The 12,834-nt window shown below is 51.8% G+C and overlaps 1 protein-coding gene across 1 annotated transcript; it reads right to left on the bottom strand.

Moving 5' to 3' along the window:
* Positions 1–6,555: 6,555 nt before the first annotated feature.
* On the bottom strand, positions 6,556–11,368 carry ABHD15 (abhydrolase domain containing 15). The gene is made up of 2 exons (XM_004706906.2): positions 10,485–11,368; positions 6,556–8,425 (listed from the first exon to the last, which is right to left on the bottom strand). The coding sequence occupies exons 1-2, from the start codon at positions 11,366–11,368 to the stop codon at positions 7,903–7,905; spliced, it is 1,407 nt and encodes a 468-aa protein (XP_004706963.1). The 3' UTR covers positions 6,556–7,902.
* Between the last annotated feature and the right edge of the window lie 1,466 nt (positions 11,369–12,834).

The raw sequence follows: 12,834 nt of genomic DNA, 5'->3' as shown, positions 1-12,834 counted from the left end.
TATTTTGGGGGGAGACAGCTTGAGAGAAATCCTTCTGTTCCCCACAACCCACCTCCAGAGAAAAAGAAGACGTTTTCAGAATCCTCATGATGAGGCCATGCCCACAAGGAGGCATCATCAGGCTGTGACCTGATGGACAAGCTAAACTCCACCCCTTCATTCTTTTATCAGGTTGACATGAAACTGTAACTACCGTGTGTGTGTGTGTGTGTGTGTGTGTGTGTGTTACACACACATATATATAATTCAAAAGTTAAAAAAAAATATATATATATATATAATTCAAAAGTATTTTAAATGTAATTTCAAAGAGTATGCTTAAGGTGACCTAGTAAATAGAAGAACTATCAGTGCGAAAAACAAAATTTTAACTCCTAAAATGTTGATTCTGAGCTATTTTGAGGCTAACTTTTATATAGTGCTTAATTTGTCTATGTCAAACAGCTGTGGTGGATCCAGGAGTCGATCCCAAGTCTCCTAACTCAGCATCGCCTGTATACCACCCTGTTTTGTTTTTAATCATTTTATTGGCATATAATTTACATATACAATTCAGTAGTTCAGTCATATCAGAAAGACTTGTACAATCCTGAATTGGGTTTTCAAAAGATTTCTTTCTGTTTGGGGCTCTTCCGGCTTCAGTGGAAGGAGAGTTCGGGCCAGTCCCCAGGTTCAGAGCATCCAACTATGGACAAGCCTATAGTAATGAACCAGCCCCTAAAAAGTGTATTATGAAAAACGAGGCACATACATGACTTGTAATAACAAACAGCTACTTTGCGATCTGCATCGTAACATTATTTATTGTATTAAAGATATTTTAGGGTTTCTAAGTGCAACTTTCTTTTTTCTTCTCTTTTTTTGTATGCACAGAAAGGCACGCAACACACTAAGAGAAAGATTTGAGTAACTGGTGTGAGATATAAACTGTACCTAACTGTTCTAACTACAGTTAAACCTCAAAAGAGATTTAAGAACAAATCTTTCATAATCTGGGAACTGGCCATTATATAAAACGTGTGCTTCTGGCTCTTATCTCATATCAACAACCCAAAACAAATGTTGTCATTGGCCAAACATATCAGAGTTAATGTCTGCCTCACCTGATGAAGATAAATTTGAACATAAGTGAAAATTAGCCATCGTGAGGAGGAACGGGAACGGGAGAAATGGAGGGGGTGGGGTAAGTGATGGCGCATCGAGGGATTGCAATCAGTGAGGTGAAACAGAGTGTGGACAAATGATTGAATAGAAAATGGATGCTCTGCCCTGTAAACCACCCAATTCACAACAGAAAGTTTAGAACAAAGTTCTACACACAGAGAAGTACCCACACGTACAGCCTTAACACAGCCGTCAGCTACTTGAACTATCTCTGGCTCAGTGACAGCCTATGTCAGAACCAGGGTCTTTCTGTTGAATTGCTGCCATGTTTAGAGACAAAGCTGCTGAGGTGTTATGATTGTGCAAGTTCTACAAAGAATGTAGGGGTGCAATTGATAGACTAAGACTAAGGACCCTTGGTGGCTCTATGTGGGTTAGGCAATGGCTATTATCTGCTAGGTCAGTAGTTCAAACCCACCAACTGCTCTGAGGGACAAAAATGAAGCTGTCTGCTCCCATAAAGATGTATCATCTAGGAAACCCTATATAGTGTTTTTATGAGTTGGAATCTACTCGATGGCAGTGGGTTTATGGATAGGCTGTAACGGGTATGGCTCCCCTTAGACAAAAAAAAAAAAATTCCCCCTTTTGTTAATAGCTTTGAGATATGGAATCTAAAATGAGCATTTTTTATTCTCATCTCAGACTGATGGACCAGGAAATGGCAATGCGTAGTATAAAGAACACAGGGGTTATGGACTTTGCCCCCTCTTTTGTGATCTTAATTGTCACGGACTCTCTGACCTTATGAGGAACTGGAACCATTTTTGCCGGAAACCAATAACCAAAATGACACCTATGAACCACAATATTGTACTGACTGTGTTTAGGTGGAGATTGGGGAGCATTTGTTCTCCACTGAGCGATACAGGCCCCAGCCTATGAAGCCTTTCAGGCCCTTCTCGTCTTTGCAGTAGAACTGGTGACCAGTATGTCTTGGCTTGTAAGATTTCAACGGAGAATCAAGATTCTGGTTTGAAAGCACCTGCTACTTCAGCATAGAGATCTCTCAGTTCTGGTTGAAAATTAGAGTCTTGGAAAATGGGATCTACATGGTCACCATCTATCTCATTATATCTTAACAGACTTTATAAGGTCCATATGAGATCTATCCATAGGAAATAACTCAAAAATAGTAATATTAAAAAACAAACAAACACTTGATAGGGTGCATAGGAAGCAGAAACCAAGACTCGCTCCATTTCCCACCTACCGCAATGCGCAGCCTAACACAAACGTAATTGCATCACTGGAAAGTATCTCTATGTAGGTACTACTGATGATCAGGGAATTGTGAACTCACTGGGAAATGATTAGCCCAGAGCAGGAGGTCTGGTTGTTGATTAAACTGCTACTCAGTTTAGGGGACACAAGGCTGGATCGACAGAAGTGAGGCAACGACCAAGCAACAGAGAATGTGCTGGGAGTCTCTGTCACACTCAGCAGATAGGTAAGCAAAGTCAGTCCACAGAGGTCTTCAGAAGACAAACATCACAAATTTGTTTCTGGAGATTTAAAAAGTAACATACCAGTGTTACCAGACTGCAATGGACCTACCCCCTCAGAGGCAGGGTGGAGAGAATGTTTTGTTCCAGCACACTAATGATAAACACGAAGGCCAGGTACTGCGTTATTACACGGGAAGGTTAGAGGCGGACAGGTTTATTGGTAATGTTTTTGTCTTACTTATTTTAATGAAGTCCTATTTGACCTAACTTTTTTAGTGCTTCCCAGACACCGCCGACTAAAGCATAGTTTACTGGATATCTTAAAAAAAAAAGAACATGTTACTTTAGCAGGGTTATTGTCACTACAATCCTTGTATCCTTTCTCAACCCCCCAAATCCTTGTCAAGGTCTGCGATCTCCTGGTGCTGAAGCTCATCAGCCAACCAGCAAATCTTCACAGCACATTGAGCTCATGAGCACTGTTTCAGTACACAGACCCCCCCATGAGAAAAGAACTTGCATCTGATCTAGGCCACCCTCACTTATATCCATATCCATCTAGTTACAGCCTTGGGTCTCCTCCCTGATACACAGTCCGAGTCTTCGAAGCAGTCATTCCGTCCTTAATCACACACACTCCCTTGTAGATACCTTATTCAACCCTCCCAAATTGCAATCTTCTCTTCAAATTGTAATAACTCGTGAAAAAAATTTCTGATGTAGTTTGTGGCTTGGCCTTAATGCTCTTCATTGTCATTGCTAACCAAGTCCCATCGAGTGCTCAAGTGTTTCTGCATGTTTAAGACGGAAGGGAGGCTTCAGGCTTACATCCTGTTACCAAGAGTGACCGACAAAGGATCTTGTGGTCTGAATAAGAGAGGATACAGAGGGGCCTCTGATTCTGGGGCGGTTTTGAGGTAACTTACAAATATGACAAGGTAATATTTATGTTAATACCTCACTGCTAGCAGTATTTAAGGTTTAAGTCTTGGAAAGGATATTTTCATTCAAAATAGATGATGTCTCTTTTTTTTAAACTTTGTATTGTGAAAATATTCTCCATGACAACACATCTGCTCATTCTTCTAGGGTGGCAAGGAGTGTTCTACAAGAATTTTATTGAAATAAAAAATCCTATCAATGTGAATGAGGGGGAGGGCGGGGTGCAGACCCAAAGCCCATCTGTAAATATTTGGACACCCACCGCCTTACAGAAGGGTCATAAGGAATTGATGAGCCAGTCAGGGTGCAGTATAGCACTGATGAAACATACAACTTTCCTCTAATTCTTTAATAGTTCCTCCCCTACTAGCATGACCCCAATTCTACCTTACAAAATCCAGGTAGACCAGAGCACATACACTGGTACAGATCAGAGCTCCCAACACAGGGAATCCAGGATAGATAAACCTCTCGGGACCAATAATTAAGGTAGTGATACCAGGAGGGGAAGGGGAAGGTGTGGTGGGGGGAAGGGGGGAACCAATCACAATGATCTACATATAACCCCCTCCCAGACAACAGAAAAGTGGGTGAAGAGAGATAGTGGTAGGTGTGAGACATGAAAAAAAAAATGATCAAGGGTTCATGAGGGAGGTGGGGCGGGCAGGGAGGGGAAAAAATGAGCTGATACCAAGGGCTCAAGTAGAAAGCAAATGTTTTGAGGATGAGGGCAACAAATGTACAAATGTGCTTGACACATAATGGATGGATGCATGGATTGTGATGAGTTGTATGAGCCCCCAATAAAATGATTAAAAAATAATAATAATTTATAAATTATCAAGGGTTCATGAAGGAAGGGGAGAAATGTGCTGATACCAAGGGCTCAAGTAGAAAGCAAATGTTTTGAGAATGATGATGGCAACATATGTATAAATGTGCTTGACACAATGGATGGATGGATGGATTGTGATGAGTTGTACAAGCACCCAATAAAATGATTTTTTTTTAAAGTTCATTGAGAAACCATCCAACATACCCTGATCCTGTCCCTTCTGACATTGTTTTGTTCCTCAAACTCAAAAGAACATTTAAGAGAATATGATTTGAGTCCCAGGAGGGTGCCACACTGCCATCTGGACATGATCTACATCAAAGAAAGCAATGGAAATTCTGCCTTCAGAGACGTTAGTCCTGGATGAAGGAAGGATATGTCTAGAAATGATAGTTTCACTTTTATGAATCCGTTAAAACCACAGAAGAGATGATTTATTATTCACATGTTACATTCAGCCACAACTGAGAACAGGACGGGTCCAGAAAGTCAGAGGTCCAGGGCAAAGAATCAAATGGTCTGATTTGGTATGAGCAGGTGGGCCCCTCTTGGCTGTTCATGGTGATTAAGTGGCAATGGATTTAGAGATCTACTGAGATGGACGTTCTAGGCAATAGCATGTAGTTAGCATCTCAGCCTCCAGCATTCTGTATTCCAGCTGCTGTGGTTTTTGGGGGTGCACATGCTGGAGTGTGGGGCTCTTTCTTCCTTTACCCTTCAGCTCGGCATCCACTTCCTCCACGTGACTCTCATGGCTCAGAGGTTTCTAACAAGATGGTACTTAGGCTGGGAGAGCTTTATATTTTTGTTTATTGAAGGTGTCCACGATTGTTCTCAGGAGAGATCAGCCCCCAGAAAAGGACTTAATCATGCTTAATCAAGTAGAAGGGCATCAAAAAAGAGGAAGTCGCTCCATGAGATGGATTGGCACAGTGGCTACAACAAGGGCCTCACATAGAACAATCGTGGGGCTGGCACGGGACCAGGTGCTATTTCATTCTGCTGTACATTGTTTGACATTGTGTCGCTATGATTCAGAACTGGATTGGTGGCACCTAACAACTATAATTTATTTTGTAGCACTACTTTTTGACTTACCCATATATTTCCCTTCCTGATAAGTTTTCTGTGCTTTTTTTTTTTTTTAAGGTGAGAAGTGGGCAGTGGGGGTGGGAGGAAAACTAACCACTGACTGTGAAGGTTGGACACTGACTAAGGAAGACCGAAGAAGAAGTGATGCCTTTGAATTCTGGTGCTGGCAAAGGCATGGACAGCACCGCGGACTGTCAGAAGAACCAGTACATCCGTCTTAGAAGTATAACCAGAATGCTCTTCAGGAGCAAGGCGAGCGAGCGAGTCTTCATCGCACGTACTTTGGACATGTTCTCAGGAGAGACCAGTCCCTGGACAAGGACATCATGAGAGAGGCAACCCATCAGCAAGATAAATGAACAAAGCGGCTGCAACAGGGGCTCAAGCATAATCACCATCAGTAGGATGGTGCAGGACTGGGCAGCGTTTCATTCTGCTGGAGACGGTGTTGCTGTGCGCGAGAACTGGCATCTAACAAGTCTCCCAAAGCGATGATCTGAAAGAACCAGGATCCTAAGGCATCTGGCCTCAAGAAATACCCGAAACTTTTGCTTCTAGGAAGCAGCCCTTTAGGCCCTGAAGATTTTCTACCCACAGGGCTGCTTCTCATTTGACAGTCATTTCCGAAGGATCCGAGGACATTTGGTCCCGTGGGACCCTCAGGAACAAGTCTTCTTTGGCCTAGATGTTATGGGGAGGGGCGGATGTCAGGCATTCTCCCTCACAGTGTTGTTAGCCCAGGCCCCTTGTTCACCCTCAGTAGGACAGCTTCATTTGAGTTTCGGTTCCTTTTTCCTTGTCCTGCTCAGAAATGGTGAAAGTGTGCTCCATGAAGAATGTGGAAGAGGCACAGCAGGAAGTGGGGAGGGAGGGAGGGACGGAGGGAGGGAGGGAGACCATCTCATCAGGACAAGATGCTGGGCTTTAGACAACCCGGTAGGTACTGCAGTTTAGATCCCTAGAGGAATTTAGGGTTTCTTCCTATTTGAGCTAGACCAGGCGTCGGCAAACTGTGGCTCTTTCTGTACGTGTAGCTCCGAAGTAAAATTGAAAATGAAAATAGAACTGTCATAGTTTCATGTATAACATTTTTAAAGGACGTTATTCAGGTCATGGTGATTTCAGTTGTAAAAATATACTTACGGCTCTCGGATCATTTTTAACTTGTTGTGAGGGACAGGATTGGCTCTTCCCTCTCAAAAGTTTGCCGACCCCTGATCCAGAACAAGGCTGAGCTAGAGCGTCTCCAGACCTGAAATCCTGGCCCCCCAGGAATACCTCAGACCAACTCTCTCCAGGGTGGGGTTCCTATCAGGCGTCTTTTTCTCAGTGGCAAATGAACCAGATGGCCTATTGTGTCCTTAATGGCCTAATCTAAACCAGACGGTGTGGATCAGTCTGCACACTACGTCTTACTTCATTCTAGGGTTCAGCACTCTGCCCCCTAAAACCAAACACCCACTTAGCTGCCGAGTGGCCAGACAGACCCAGGATGAAGGTTTTCTGCATTTCACGGATGGCCTTTTGAATAATTGAGCAGAAAAAGCACGGCCGTGTGAAATATTCATAAATCACTGAGTTAGTGCTAGTCAACCTCCCATGGCGTTTGTTTTTTCCCTCTGGTCCCAGATGTCGCTCCTGGCTCTGGGAAGTTGGACGCTAGTAGCACTGACAGAAAGGGCGACTACTGACCAGAAAACACCCAAGTGAGAAGGTTTGTACTTTTCACGGAGAAAAACAGTCTGGCTAGAGCGGGACTTGACAACACGGAGCCAGAGGGAACATCTCAAATGGTTGGGAATCTGACTGCTTGAGGCATGACCTCGCAGGGCCCTTAGACCTTGCCTGGGAGGGCTTCGCATTCCTAGAATCACTCTTGGGATCTCTCCAGGAAGGCTCCAGGTCCCCACAGAGGCTTGCAGCTCGCCCCTGAGAGACTGCATCTTGATGTTCTAGAGCGAGGCGTTCACGGTCCACCCCGTTCGCCTCCACCAGCCCCACACAGCACCCTCTGCCTGACAACTTTTCATGCACAAGACAGCAGCAGCCCAGCAGCTCCGAGAGCCTGCGTCCATCCCCAGAGCAGCGTGCCACAACTGCTGAGTGAGAGGAGGGAAGTGGGACCGAGACACAAACATCCTGTCCTTGCTCCGTGGTCACAGGGCTGGTTATTTATGTGGGACAGAGCTGCCCCCGGCAACATGCGTCCACTGCTCCTCTCTGCGGATGCTGCTGCTGTGTCCTTGTATGCCCAATGTCCTGCGTCCTTGTATGTCCAATGGTGCCCGTCCTGGGCCTCGGAGGAGGAGTGTGTTGACCAGGGCATGGCGTGGGCAGGGAATCCGCTCGGGGAAACGGAGCTCCATCTGGCTGCAGGTGCCATCTCTCCCATCTTCCCAGGACTGGTCCTCCTGGCGGGGCTCACCTGGTATAGGATCGCTTCCAGCTGAAGAGCTCCAGACTGGAGGCGGGCGAGGCTTCGCGCTTCTGCAGGCTGCCCCAGCGACGCCGGCCCCCCAGGAAGGACGCCCGGCGCCTGCTCAGGCCCTTCATCCTCTCTTCCATGCGGAAGAACTCAGTCAGGTCCCGGAAGTACTCCAGGACGACCTCGTGGCTCCAGGCTGGCAAGGGCTCCGGGCGCAGGAAGCCGCAGTGGCCGCCGTGGCGACTGAGCAGGAGGAAGAAGTAGGGGTTGCTGCGGAAGAGCTCGGTGGGCAGCGTGCGGTCTGGGGGCCCGCGCACGGGGTCGTCGGCGCTGCAAATGCACAGCACGGGCACGGCGGCCTCGTCCACATCCCGGAGGGGGTCGTTGTGATCCCAGTAGGTGTCCCAGCTGATGGGGAAACTCTTGGTGTGGCAGAAGAGGGTCTCCTCAAACTCCCGCAGGGAGCGGCTCCGGAACAGTTTGCCCATGTCCACGGTGTCCTCCAGGGCGGTGGCATACCTGCCGCAAGGAGGTCATTGGGGGAGGGGGGGAGGAGGGGGAGAGAAGAGAAGGAAGAATCAGGAAACAAAAGGAGGACCCTGCTGCAGCCCACGGGCCCAATTCTGGCCGCAGATGCTTTGACAACCTAGTGCCTTAAAAAAAACATTTTTTAAAATCCATTTCTTTACCCTCAGGCCTGTCACTGGAGATGTGACCTGTCCCACCCTAGGAGGACTTCTACAGCTGCTGAAGACAAGTGGGGAAGGGAATTCTCCTTCTAAGGAACTCACTGGCTCCAGCTAGCCAAACGCATTCCCAACCATAAGACTTTACTTGGAGTGGTTGTGTTGCTGATAATGTTCTTTTCTTTCTTTTTTAAAGCTAATATGCTGTCTCAATGATGACAAATGAGTTTGACCTTGATTGGTGAGACTCAGATTCTTGGAATGTGCCAGGTAGGAGAGGAATCAGAAAAAAACAAAAACAAAACAAGAAAACACTGTCAGTCGATTCTGACACTATAGGGCAGCCTAGAACTGGCCCTGTGGGTGTCCAGCACTGTAAATCCTTATGGGACTAAACACCTCATCTTTCTCAGCAGACCTGCGGGTGGTTTTGAACTGCTGACCTTGCAGGTAGCAGCCCAAGGTATAACCTACTATGCCACCAGAACCCCCTAGAAGAATGAGTGGGAGTTTCATGAAGTTACAGGGCAGGTTGGCTGGGGGCTTGAGAGAAGAGGGGCATCTCTGCTGACCAGGATGCCAAGTTGGGCAGCCTGGTCCTTAAGGTGAATCAGTCTGGCCCCAGCCAGCTGTGTATGTACACAGCCACTCAAATAGGCTTGCTGGGGAGTTCTCAATCCCAAGCTTTCATGGGCAGAGCCGCTCCTAAAGGGCCAGGTTTCCGCTCCGCTTCCCTAACCTCAGGCTGGTTTTGGGGTGGAAACTATGGCAATTAAGCCACCCGAGAGAGCACCTTGCCCCTGGATTGCGCCAGCGCAGGGTTACTATGGCAGCGCTTCTGGGCTAGCTGTTGTTGTGCTCTGGCTTTGACCTTCTCAGAATAGGAAACAAAGTGGGGAGAGGGAAGAGAAACAAGTCACAATTATTGCCATTTATCGTGCACCTCTCTGGGCCCAGCCTTTCCCTTTTGTTAGCTGGTGGGATGCCCAGTCACCGTGGAGGTGGCGAAGAGGAACAGCTCATACCTGGAGCAGGAATCCAGGCTCAGGGGATTAGCCAGCCTGCTGGGAATTCAGATTTTGAATCCAGGTCGGTGTGACCCCCATAGCCCAGATCTCTCTGCTCTACCACCCAGCTGTGCTAACGTCTGAGGCCTCCTTGGGCCACCTCCCAGGGAAGCTATAGCGCCCACAGGCTGTCTGCTATAGGACTTGCCAGTCAGCAGGCCCTCTCTGCGGGTAAGTCTCACCCACCATTCTAGTCATTTGCTTTGACATCATATTTTTAAAATCATTTTGGCATTGACGATATTGACTACATACATGCCTACAAACACGTAAAACGTCGTCCAGGGCTAAAAAACGATACATCAAATGCCTGGATGAACAATCTGGAGGAGAAAACAACAGGATCTACGCTTCCGGAGGGGCATGGAAGGGGGGGGGGCGAGAAGGGGTGTTAATACATCATATGCCAACATCTTTCTGATTCCTGTCACTTCCAGCCTCCGAGGCTACAAGAAAACACCGTGGACAGATAATCGGTGGCAATTGCTTCCAGAGCCCTCTGTGCCACCAGCTAAGTGGGAAATGTCACACAGGTGCTGCCTGGGCTGCTGCGGGTGGGGCCGCCGGCGCCCGGTTGCTAGGACACCGTGGGGCTGAGGCGAGGCGAGGGGCCCCTGGACAGGGGTGGACCTGCCTGTTCCCATCTATAGTTTTTTAACCCTTTCCCCTGATTCTGTCTAGGCCCCTAGGCCTGTCTAGGGGTTGTGGGCCTTCACAAGCAGGGTAAGAGAGAACCCGGCCCAAATTGGCCAAAACCTGTTGGAGTCCACACCAGGCCGAGCTGGTTCTCCGTCTGGTCCGTCGGCCCTTCCCCGCAGGACCCACCTGCTGAGGGCGATCTTCTGGTGGAGCAGGAAGCCCCGTTCGTAGGCCCAGGGCAGGCCGGCCTCGAACCACTCCCGGCAGCGGAGCACGGGCGAGATGCAGGCGGCGCCGGTCACGTAGCTCGAGGAGCCGCACTCGCCCAGGTAGGAGAGCAGCAGCACCGAGCCCGAGCCCTCGCTCACCGCGAACAGCGGGGCCGAGGGGTGTCTGAAGCGGATGTAAGTGACCGCCTCCTTGAGGTCAGACGGATCCCCAATAGGCTGTAGCCGGGGGGTGGCGAGCGGGCAGCCGTGGTGGCCGCGGCGGTGGAAGATGACCGGGTAGTAGCCGCGCTCCAGGGCCAGCAGGCAGAGGCCAAGCACGTTGCGGGTGAGGCGGCCCCACGCATTGGGGATCACCAGCAGCACCGCCGGGAGGGCCCCGGAGCTGGTGACCCGGCGGCCTCGGGGACAGGGTCCCACGACCCAGTCTAGGGCTACCAGTCCGTCGTCCGTCAACTGCAGGTGCTCCCGGGCCAGTTCTGGGCCCGCGCCCACCGGCAAGACGAAGTGGCAGAGGGTCTGCAGGTGGGGCCCGGAGAGCCAGGAGCGCGGGCCCGTCTCCAGCGCCGCGGAGCGGCGCAAAGCGCGCAGCAGGCACTGCGCCAGCGCCGACGGCTTGCAGATCAGCCGGCACCCTCCGGGGAGCGGCTCCCGCCGGGCGCGGAGCGGGTCCGCGGGGCCTCCGCCCGCCCCCTCCTCCCCGCAGTCGTCCCGGCTCCGGGCTGCTCGCTGCGTCTCCGCTCCGACGGCGCGCTTCTGGCGGCGCCCTCGTCGGCGAGCCCACAGTCCTAGGAGGACCAGCGCGGCCAGCAGCAGGGCCAGGGCGGCTCCCCACGGGGACATGGTGAGGCGGGCGAGCCCCCGGCGGCAGGCGGCCAGCCGTTCCCTCCGAGAGCTCCCCTCTCTGCCCGCGGCTCCGCCCGGCGACCGGCTACCCTGGGCCTTCCCGCGCCGAGTGGGGGCGGGGCGCGGGGGGGTCTGCCCGGGGGGACGCGCTCCGGATTGGCCCGGGTCCCGCCGAGGCAGCCAGTTCGGGCCCGGCTCCCCTCTCCCGCCCCCACGGCCCTTTGTACAGCGATTGCGACAAGCAGGAGCACAGGGCGAAAGGAGCCAGGACCGCCGCGGGGGAGCCAGGGCGCGGGGCGAGGACAGCGGCGAGCCGCCGGAAGAGGGTGGGGAGAGCAGCGAGTCGAGAAGGGTGACGGACGCAGAGAAGTGGGGAGACACGCAGACAGAGGCTTGGAGGGTGGGGGGTTCGCATCAGAAAGCCCCCGGCCCTCCGAGGTCCGGAAACTCCGGGCACAGGCTCCCAGCCTCCCGCGCAGCGGCTGCAGTGGCAGCGGAGGCTTCAGCCGCGCGTCCTTCCCCCGGGACGGCAGTGCTCTCTGACCTCGGTGTTTGTCGCGGGCAACCCAACTGCGTAATCGCCTGGCGGGACCGGGGTCCGCCTCTGGGTCCGCCAGGGCGATGGGCAGGCCACCGGCCCCGACCCGGGTTTGCGGCGGGATGTTGGGGCGCAGGGGGGTTGCTAGTCCCTCCGTGCTGCGTCCCGCCGACCCCACTAGTGAGCGCGGCGGCGGGGGGTTCTCCCGAGACCCTGTCTTCCCCAAATGAAGTGCTCCACGGGGTCCCCAGGAAGGGCTTCCCCAGAAGCAGCAGCCCCACGTCTCCCTCAGGTGCCCGGTCCCCGCTGCGATAGGGCCTTGGCGGGGGTCGACTGGCCAATACTTGGGAGGCGGGTAAGAAGCCCCTTGTAAGTCACGGCTATGGGACAGGGGACGCGCTCACTCGATTTCGAAGTGTCGGACTGGGTATCTGGATTTTGCAATCCTCGCTCTTGACCCACGTTCCCGTCTTCCCTCCAAATTCAGAACCAGGCCAGGGAGAAAGGGTTGGCGGAGAGGGCGGCAGAGCCCGCGCCCGCTGCAGGGCGGTGCCGCCCGCCTTCCCCTCGGGGGCGAGACCTAAGGCTGCTCCGTCCCACGGTGCCCAAAGGCTTCCTGGGCGCCCCAGTCCTCGGGGGCAGAAGATGAGGGCCAGGGTGGAGGTGGGGAACAAAGCAACTCCAGGGTTCTAGGCCTGCGGAGGCCGCTCCGGGCTCCGACCCGCTTTGCGGGGGCCGGAATGGGATGGGCAGCAGACGGAGCGCTCTACTTCTCCGCAGCCTGGGCTTGGGGGACCTGTCCCTCTTCTCGCGGCCGGCCACACCAGCGATTCTGAAATGGGCTTGCCCCGGGGCGCGTGCCCGTCTCCTTCTCCCGGGCCGCACAGTCTGCGGGGACCCCATTTCCCGCCCTACCCCGCAGCGG

This window comes from Echinops telfairi, unplaced genomic scaffold, assembly GCF_000313985.2.
Source record: "Echinops telfairi isolate 266 unplaced genomic scaffold, ASM31398v2 ScPeMD7_7458;HRSCAF=8496, whole genome shotgun sequence".
In the NCBI taxonomy this organism is placed as follows: Eukaryota; Metazoa; Chordata; class Mammalia; order Afrosoricida; family Tenrecidae; genus Echinops; species Echinops telfairi.
The sequence above is the reverse complement of the archived record's forward strand: the minus strand, read 5'-3'. Positions and strand labels throughout refer to the sequence as shown.